Source organism: Neodiprion virginianus, chromosome 1 (genome assembly GCF_021901495.1).
Source record: "Neodiprion virginianus isolate iyNeoVirg1 chromosome 1, iyNeoVirg1.1, whole genome shotgun sequence".
Classification (NCBI taxonomy): Eukaryota; Metazoa; Arthropoda; class Insecta; order Hymenoptera; family Diprionidae; genus Neodiprion; species Neodiprion virginianus.
In genome coordinates, this window is record NC_060877.1 from 411,052 (window position 1) to 421,357 (window position 10,306).

The window sequence follows — 10,306 nt, forward strand, 5'->3', positions numbered from 1 at the left end:
AAAAAATTTACATAGATAAAGATACAGTTTTATTATAAATAATGATAATTATTATTAAATCAATTAGAAATTCAAGAGCTGGGAAACTAGTAGTGGCTAAAAAATGTCTTTGGCATGAAAAAACTGAAAATTAAAGCGATAATCCACAAATAATTGATCAGACTGGTACGACCAATCCTTCATTTTATTTTTACCCAGATAAATCAATGAAAAATCTGGTTTGCAGCGAATACAAGTATTTAGTTGCCTTCGATTCTCATAGTGAACAATAACTTGTCGATAATGTCCAGGTATCGAAATATTTTCAGCTCTCATTAAAATTCGTCATTGTCTGAAATATCTGGAAGACTTAGCGAGTCTTCGTCAAGTTCCTGTTCGGACTTTAAACATGCACGTAGCTTGAGCTCAGGTAATACAGGGAAAGGTAACATTTCAGGATCTGAAAAAAAAGTTATTGTTAATTTCATTTATCAAATGACGTGGCTAACAATGAGTTTTAACTTTTGCATGGAATACTGTCTTACCAGATTCAAAACCTTCATCGTCGTAAGTCTGAATTGACCGAGTAAAGTTAGCTACTAATTCTTCAAAATCAGGAGCAGTAGGTTGATCATCGGTGTTCACTGCGATGTAAAAAGATTTTTGGTTTATTGTAAAATGGATCTAACCAATTGGAGAGCTTGAATATTTTATTTCATATTGTCAAGAAGACACATTCTCATCCATTCTAAAAGACACCAAATCACTTTTCATCCTAACTCACTATAGTTCTCTTCTTCGTCGTAATAGAAAGCCAGTTTTTCTGGCTCTGGTTGTGAGGATGATCTCGTATTTTTGATAACAGTAGGTGTCAATGGTTTTTTAAAGACATCGTTTTTATGTAGTTTGACAACAGAGTTGACTTCGAGAAATTTGGATTTTGGGGAAGAGGTCTTCGTTGATAGCGGCTTCAGATCCTTAACCTGAATGAATAGACAAAAATTCCCATTTTTGATAACTCATTACATTTCGAACAGATCATAACTTGAAACTGTTAATAAGGTAATTTTTTAGTTTTTCCATTACAACCAATCAATAATCATCACCTTCAGGAATTGCTGGCTTTTGGATCTAGGGGATACAGGTTTCCCATCCAAGTCCATCTGAGTTACCGACGGCTTCAAGGTTTCCGTTTGTTTTTTATTTTTCAAACTCATTGACGGCTTCGAACTTGCAGTATTAATGTTGAGGTCAGAGTAGGAGCGCATCGATAATCCTTTGGGTTTACATCCGTTGTTGGTTCCGAACAATTTTACAGGCGTGGCAACCGGACCTTCCAGATGATTACGTTGCTTGGATGCTCTCCCGTGCTCTATTCACATAAATTCAACGATGAAATTAAATCACGTGAATCGACCGATATTACATTCCCGAAATATCATTCAATTCGTTTATCTGGTGCCTGTTTACCGTGGCAGCGAGGTCAGATGCCTTTTTCATTTCCATATTGCATAATTAACGACTCTTGCATGCAGAATTTATAAATGTTGAGCTTTCATTTTAAAATCGAGTGACTGCAGACCGCGCAAAGGTAAAAACACATAACCTGATCAATTATTTCTGCTCACCTGGCATGATTGGAGCACGCTGAATAGGATCGTCGGTCTTTCCAAACAAGTCAAATATACCTGCCATTTTCTTTGGGTGCCTCAGTTATTTTTCAGTTACGAATCTACGTTAGATTCCAGATATTCTTTGCGTACTCGTTTCAACGTTTACAGATTGTGTTAGTTGTCTATGGAGTACGGGTTATGTTTGAAATCGTTTGAAATCTGAGGGCATTCCAAAATCCTTTGCCGCACAAGCGTCGCTGCTGCAGCGCTACCTTCAGGGTACTCACGGAATTCTGGGACGTCGAAGAGTTTAAACGTACTTGGGTCGCATCATGCGTCCCGAATTAGTGAGAATTTATGCAAATTTGTGCTCAGTTTAATGATTTTTCGTAATTAAGACGATCCCTGCTGCTAGTACTGGTGAGGCATCGTCAAACGAACAGTTCACAGGTACCCAAAGGTTCGTTTTCACGTGCTATGCATGCGATTGGGTTTTTTCAATGGTAAACAATTGACGATCGCTGTTTGACCGTTACATGACGCGCTGGATGTACTATTGAGATTCGAATGTTTAGTTTTCGTTTCGTAGCGATTATTTCAGGAGGAAAAAGTGAAATACGCACGTATGTTACATAATTTACAGTCCACGATAGCCTATTCAATGTTCAATTGTGTTTTCACAAAGGTCTTGACCATTGTTTTTCACAGATTGCGTGTCAAGTCGTCCCTATTACGACCTGCGTGCAAATTTCGCCGTATAAACAACAAATACAAACCATTAGGATACTGCATAACTGTTTTTTCTAATTCTTAACAGATCACATGTGTGAGTTCAAGAGCTGAAAATTTTCGACTTTACATCGGCGAAGACCATCGCCGACGAAGCCTGTAACGTCTTGGGGTCGACAAAGAAAGCTGATTTGACGGGTTCAACATTTTGGAAACATCGAGTGATCTGTAAGTCTCGCATGCGATGTATCGAAGGTGATTTTGCTATACGGGATAGCGAGCCTATTTTTACCCTCCATTTTTCTGACAGAGCGATAGTTCGATCGTAAGCTGGCCTCACACGTTTTACAGCGTGTAGAATCTTGATACCACGAAATTTTAAATACGTTTCCTCCTCGCTCACTCGGGCAGTAAACCCACCCGCGGGAATAATCTTCGACTTAATTCCCTTCTTATATAATGTATTATTTATCCGGACTTTTTCTTAGAAAAAAGAAAAAATGAGAAACATACCGCGTCAACGGCTTTCCTGCAATAGTAATCAAGCTAGTATTGTATCACGAGTGGATTTGCCTCTGCTGTTTTTTGACTTTCTGTGGCTTTGGTCGCATCGAAATTTTCGTTCAAATTTTTGTGCCAGTCAGTTTTCGCCTCCAGGCATGCAATCTTCAACTTCAAATGCGTAACCCTGTTCTTTGCCCCAACCACCTCCTCTCTCCGCGTCTCTCGTTCTGGCAACTAAAAAATAAGTAGTAAATAAAAAACATTTCGACTGATTTGAGGGGAAGAGGTACATTAATTCAATGTCTGGGCCGTTTACTGCAGTCGATAGAAGCTTGCCGTTTTTGATTGTTCTTTTGTGACCTTGTGGTTATCCATGGGGAAAAGTCGTCACGATGGGTCAAAAATAGCATTTTGTTTCATCGTGAAATTTTGTTTGCAATGAGTTTGTCGTTTGGAGTATCTAAAGCGGAAACATTTATACGGTAGTGCTATAAAACAACTGGCCATCAAGCAGAAGCACTATTTTCATATGGAACGAGAACGGTTAAGATCTGGAAATAAGTTTGAAACTTTGAAGTATAGAAAAGACGTTGCTACGTGACACGATGTACATAGTACAGTATTGAGCGACCTAGAGTTTCTCAGTCCAACGAGGTCTACCTGCAGGTGAATCGATTATTTCGGGGAGAAGGCCAAGCCTTTCCTCGGTGAGCGACCGGGCATAGTTAGCGATGGAGAGTCGTTCGGACAGTATTCGAGAGGCCTCCTCCATTTCCTCGGCTCCCGTTCTTCGGGGCAACGCCACTTACCAGAACCTTAAGAGAAATTCTGGAGGGAGTGTCGAACTCTCGGGCTCGCAGGCCGATGAGAAGCATAGTCCGTCCCGGGTACCCAGAAAGTTCATTACGAATTGGAGGCAGGCCTGTGATCGAACCAAAGACAGAACAAAGGAGCTGTTGAAGAGGTGGCGAACGATACCAGGCCAGGAAGATGGTGTCAACGAGCCCCCTGCCAAGGAAATCGACCATCCCGGATGGAGTGTTCACGTGTGGAGTAAGTCGACTTCGTGCATTTGCTATTTCCCACTCGAGATAGATTGATGGACAGATAGATCGATGCTACGTATATTTGCCAACACAACATTACGGCGAGACAATCCTCTGAAATCAACGATGTAAAAGTAATCGGAAACAGGAATTTATAACTCGCAGCGACCTGGGTGAGCAGGTTTCCAAGTGACGAGAGCTTGGCAACGAATGAGATGCCGACGAAAGATGTTGGCGCGATTCAGAGGTTAGCACCGGTTCAGCGTGACAAGCTTGCCCATTTTTTTACATATCTTCTGGACCATAGGAGGACCGGAAGCGTCTCGAAGAGGGACTTCGAACTTCTGTCCGAGGTATGAGTCCACGGCGTATTTCGGTTCGTAGAAATCATCGAGGGATCGATAAGTGCCAGGTGGATTAGTTTTTACATAACACACGCGCTCCACCTTCCGCGAACTTGGTATAGACTTTAATTTCGCTGTATCAATGTAATTACTGTATATTCAATCAGGTACTTTCCGCACGCACTGACCTGTGTCAACAAGCGAGACCATATTTCGTTGATTACGCGAGGATTTTACCTCGAATTTTTATTGATATAGTTACAAAGTTCCTTATACTTATATGCGTGTAAAATATATGGATACCTATCGATTAATTTTGAGTTTCAGAACGCGTGTCATCCGGCCCAAGTGACGGTATTAATTGCATACTTACTGTTCTATCACTATCCTCTTGGATTCACCTGTTTATTTTCCATTAGCAATCACGTGTTATTTGTGTCTCAGGAGGCTTGTGCTGTTCATCAATACCCACCTCGTATTCTGCGTGATTACTCTTCCATGAAACACAGTTAGTTATTTTACAGAACACCGTTTGACATTCAAGAATTTACTTTTCCCATCCTGCAGTATTATTCTACGATGAACGTTAGCGTCTTGGTATTAATAAGATGGTTTCTGTATAAGGAGATTTCGAACTGGACTTATTCCCTGTCGACGAGGGCTTTAGGAAATTATTGAAACTAATTTAAAAACGGAGGAAAAATGTCTTGAAGAGAAAACGCTTTCCCGCCTTTTAAAGGGCTCCTTCCTTATTGTATCTTAATGTAAAGCGGCTGAGGAGGTTTGCGGACTGGTCCAAAAATAGTCCTGAATATCTACGGCTGATGGAGATCGAGCAGGGGCTGATAGAGTCTATAATAAGCCGAGACCTCGCAGCGAGTGAGGATGATAAGCAGGTGGACCTTGAGGACTGGTTGAATTGGTGGGCTCAGAAAGTCGCCCCTCCAGGAGGGAGGAGTTTCAGCGATCTCCCTCTGTGGGTTAAGGCCTTGCCGCGCGTCTTCTTCCTAGCCATAAACACTTCGGCAACGGGGAGAATCACCAAGGATGAAATTGCCGCATTCTACAGCTTCGTCGTCGGGTTCGATTCCGATCGGATTAAGTCTTGCATCGATGTCGCCTACAGTTCGATGACCTCGGTAAGTCGTATTCACCAAATACGAGGCCCGTCGTAAGTTATACCTGACTCGTAGATACTCGGTTTAGGGCCTGTTAAAATATTCCACATCTTGTATTTGCGCAAGGACTATATTTAATTATATCAATGCTTGACGAGTTAAAGCTACGCTCTGCAACTTCACAAGGTATTCAAACCTCCCGTGAGATAATGTTCATGATTGCTTAGAATGGAGACCATCCGCTGGGCTGGACGCAGTACCAGCTGGTTTTCGCCAACTTTCTATTCGGCCGGGGGCCCTTCGGCCCCGGAGAGCATCTCCTGGGCATGACGGAGAGCTGCGTTCTACGTGCCGAATCGATCTCCTTTCCAATCGATTACTCGGCCATGAACACCCCCGTGGACAAAATGGAAGTTTACAGTCCTCACTGCAAGACAAATCGACGGAGCGTGATTGTATAGAACGAAGTCTCTCGTCGATATATAGTCACAATTTTTCATCGCTTTACAAAATACTCAAAACGAGATTATACAGGTAGATTCTGATATGTAGATTTCTTCCGAAGATTAGCTTGCATTTATTGACCATGGGAAAATTAATGTTGATCATTGTTCAAAGTTGACGATATTTTCTCGTTACGCTACTCGTTATCTCAGTATAGGTTCTACTTCCTGGCGTGTGGAATTCGTGAGTTAGCCATCCATATGTCAAATTGTTCTGAATCACTTTAATTACAGTAAAAGTTTTCGACGATCGATAGCAAGAACCTTGATTTCGTATCGTATTGGATATTTGTTGAACTTTACTATGCATAACTCTTATTTTACGGCTATGCGACAGACGTGTCTGCAGCCTGTAACGAATAAAGTGCCTTTATGAAAATTGTCATTGCTTCACGGATATTGCCAGACGTTTATAGTTAGCAAGAGATGATTCTGGCCGTGCCTTCCTTTGAGCGCGAACAGAGGCTTGCAGTAACGAGCGAGATTGTGAGGAAATGCTGATACTATACTAATATCATCCTGAAACGTCGATTAATTTTAAAAAATAATGTATGGGTACTTTTACAGGTCCATGAAGACAAGTTGATGAATGAATAAATATTAAGAAAACTCATAAATTGTTTGCAAAAAGAGTTAAATCAGATTGTTTTCTATGTGGCCCATGTTTGATTTCATTTAATGGATTTAATTTATCGCGAGGAAATATTGCATTCTATAACTTACCACTTTTCTATACAATACACATGATTACCTCGTAACGCTTTGTTTTCACATTGATTTCATCCTTGCAGACTTGGTATTTCAGCTCTACGTAATATCTGGCGAAAAAGAGGTCGAATATATTTCGCAAACAAGGGGGGTAAATTGAAGTCATGAACCAAACGGAAATCGGTAACGATCCGCGATGGATCTGTACGCGGTTTCCTCGAACGAGAGTGACAAGCGCGAAGAAACTCCCTTTCGTATCTGTAGCTTTGAAGTCGAATTCAAGAGTCGTTTATTCCGCAGTAATAATTTTTTTACTGGCTTAACGCGCAATTTGTCAGTGCGATAACCTTAAGTCGACACCAGTAATTTTGTACCTATCAGGTTTGTGCTGTTTGTGCTTGAAGGGAAAAGTTTTCACCTTCAAGAATAACGATATATCTACACAATACTATAGTTGATTTCACTGAAACCCTTAGAGGGAAAACGCACTGTATTTTTAAATTCATAATTCGGGATGCGACTAAAGAGCAGAATGGGTATCGGTGTAGAATTTATCGTCTCGATCTAACTTAAATTTTAAAAGATCTTTTCTTTAGAAAATGCTAAACTCGTACATAGCACCTGTAGCGCAATAAAGAATTGGAAGGTATGAGATAAGAGATACGTGCATATAAAACAGGACATGGAAAGATCAAGAGGCGAGTGAAGTAATTTATTACACGTATTTATTTAGTAATAAGCTTTACAGTGGTATTATTCATGCTTATTTGCCGGATTGCAATAACAATGATGCGATAATATACAGCTCAGCAGTTATAAACCTATTCATCCATTCTCCGTATCGGATCTTTTAAAGTCTCGTTCAGTTTTGACCATTCGCGGTTTAACAATTAATTTTCACTAATGCAATATGGATTCCTAATTGTTGTTGAAAAATTCACGGCGCTGAGCTTTGAGCCGACACTCCTCGGGAACAATTTGCGAACAATTAGAAGCTGTGGTCTTGCTCACTCGTTGGACTTTACTTAACACCTTACTATACTATGTACAATACGATTTGACAAACATACCGCTGAGAAATTCATTTCAAAACCTGGTCGAATATTCATGTACATCGAAAACTTGTTGAAGTGAAGGATCAGTATGATATCAGATGGTGTAACAGTCAACGATTCGGTTAACCAGGCATAATACACCTTATATAACTCGATCAATTTCATTTTTCTTCTTGCCCGTTCAACGCTCCAGAGTTCCCTCGTTATAGCTAGCAAATTAACACGAGCTTAAAATTGTGTAGATATAAGCAGTACGAAACTCTGTACCAACATATATCTTTATGTATTCGTATCAAAATCATTGACCGTTGGATAAAAAAGGAAAATACTTCTCTTTGACGTTTACCGCATTGTTGTATTCAAGTGTGATAGCTACTTTATGATTTTTCCACATACAGGCTAATCTTACGGTGCGGTGGTCCGGTCGGCCGTAAATAATTAGCAAGTAGTAACGTCCGAATCGCCGGCATGAGTAGTACGAACCGTGACCGCGTCAGCCGTCTACTGGTAGCAGTGGGTCTGGGGTGCGTCAGACAAACGGTTGCAGTAGCGCGATCCGCGTGAGATCAGCCAGACTATTCGGTTAATTATAACGTCGCATCATCTTTTGAACTACTCGATCCTCTTTTGTCACAAAGAAAGAGAATAACGAGAGTTACGATAACCACGCTGAAAGTGCGATGTTGAGTTACCGTCAGAGCATCTGCTACGATTTTCAGATGGACGTTTTGGTGTATGCGGTGTGGCAAACTTTGTGTTCGACGATATCTCGAGAACGAATGGATGGATGGTCTTCACTTTAATCGATGGGGCTTTGCTTGACATAGAAATGTACAGATTTCGGATCCGATCTGTTCCTGGGTATTTGACTTAGTTGAATAACAAAATTAAAAGATAAATGCAAATGTGTCGAAAATGGATCAACGGATCTGATGATTTTGGTTTCAATCGACGCGTCTCTTTTCGGCTTGCATAAGAACTGATTAAATTTTCGATACGATCGGCCCAGTAGTTTCCGAGTTATTTAAATAAAGGAATAAAGAGAAACAAAATATTTCATTAGGTGACGCGCTTCTCTACAGTTACGTTCTAGCCATTCCCGGCTCGATGATTTTCCCTACGTTGAATGTCTATAAAATTAAGATACGATCCGCGTGGGCTGGCACTGGTAAAATGATTATATTTCCTGCTCCGAATTGAATCCATATTGAGGGTGAATCTGGTTATGAATTTCAAACTCTCGGGCCTTGTATGTGCATACGTACGATTTACCTACATTCATATCACATCCCTGCGTTTGGGAAGCACGGGTATGTAAACGATCGTGATCAGTGAACATTCGGTGACCGTGGGCTATAGCAAATCCTACGCTGGTTACTTTGTCGTTTGATTTGCGGAGCGGGTTTTCTTGAATTATTTCCGTTTATTATATATTTCTCATAAGCAATGAAGTGAGTGCTACTCATCGCCTTACCTCGTATTCGTCAAATTTTTATCGTTTTTGTCTGTAGAATATTACGAAATTTTGCTTCATTTTTGAACACCGTCGTCAGCAGACTGTTGTTTATTGATATTCGGTTGTTTATTTCTTTGAAATGTAAATTTTTGTACACAAATGATGTACAATAGATATGTGATAATGTCTGGTGATTAATTCCGCTTGAGCATTAAACGAGCTAGATGGATTCATCAGATAGTCGTAAATAGGTACTCTAGCTCTACCTTGTGATTTCGAATCAAGACCTTCATCAACGCAGCGTTTGTCTCGAAGAAGCTATATTGTAACAATTGTTCACGTATATTGTATATCTTAACTATAATAAATACCATATTTTTTTGCCAGAGATACAGCAAAGCATTGCTTTTTATTACAAATTGATAATCAATTTACGATAAACGCAACAAACTAGCAATATTTAGTTAATTTTCAAATTGGTCAATATTGTACAGTTTTAGCAAAGTATATCAACGAAATCGTATAGTCTACATAATATTAACACACACGAGTTGATTCTTATTTAATTCATTTCAAATGCCTCCACGTAGTGTTAACTTCGAATCAAAAACCGCCATTTCTTCAAACATTTTTAATTAACCTTGACAACTGGTAATGTGCATACAATATGTATAGTGAGAATATATCCTTAATAGGCGGTATACCTGTACAATTTCCTCACCTCGAAATGCCTGTTTGTCAAAGTTATTAAATAAAGTCAGCTCACCAGTCAATGTACCTACAAGAGAATCTCCTCTTTGCAGTGCGACAGATAATCTCGAAATTTCGTACCATATCTTTATCTTGTACGTTGGTACGTGATTTCTCATCAGCAAGGATCCTCGCTGTCAACCTAGGAAGCTTTATTTACTCACTTTAACTCGTTGTACAGAAATAATAATTGACCGAGTTGCGAGTACATTGGCTATTTTCTTGTGGCCAGATTATGGAAAATAAGTTGACTGTTTAGAGACACGCTAGGGGGTGTTGCACCGAAGCCATTCAGATGTCAATATCATTCGAAATTATTTCCCAATATCCGAAATCATTTTGTAATTCCCGAAATGACACTGAAATCGGTAGTATTAGAATAAAATTCTGTATTAGCAATCATCAAGGTAATTATTGGTAGTCATGAGAAATTATTTAGGATCACAGGCAACTCTTTGTAATCTTAAGAAATTATATGAAACCTTTGGAACCATGAGAAAT

General features: G+C 39.9%; 2 protein-coding genes across 2 annotated transcripts; one reads left to right on the top strand and one right to left on the bottom strand.

Annotated features, from left to right (window-relative positions):
• Window positions 1-150: 150 nt before the first annotated feature.
• On the bottom strand, window positions 151-1,847 carry LOC124310402 (uncharacterized). The gene is made up of 5 exons (XM_046774296.1): window positions 1,608-1,847; window positions 1,086-1,351; window positions 764-962; window positions 525-623; window positions 151-439 (listed from the first exon to the last, which is right to left on the bottom strand). Exons 1-5 carry the CDS (start codon window positions 1,672-1,674, stop codon window positions 315-317), a joined length of 756 nt encoding a protein of 251 aa, XP_046630252.1. The 5' UTR covers window positions 1,675-1,847; the 3' UTR covers window positions 151-314.
• A 1,610-nt stretch (window positions 1,848-3,457) lies between these two features.
• LOC124310401 (uncharacterized) lies at window positions 3,458-7,902 on the top strand. Its single transcript, XM_046774295.1, has 4 exons — window positions 3,458-3,878; window positions 4,037-4,224; window positions 4,986-5,354; window positions 5,561-7,902. The coding sequence occupies exons 1-4, from the start codon at window positions 3,557-3,559 to the stop codon at window positions 5,792-5,794; spliced, it is 1,113 nt and encodes a 370-aa protein (XP_046630251.1). The 5' UTR covers window positions 3,458-3,556; the 3' UTR covers window positions 5,795-7,902.
• Window positions 7,903-10,306: the final 2,404 nt, after the last annotated feature.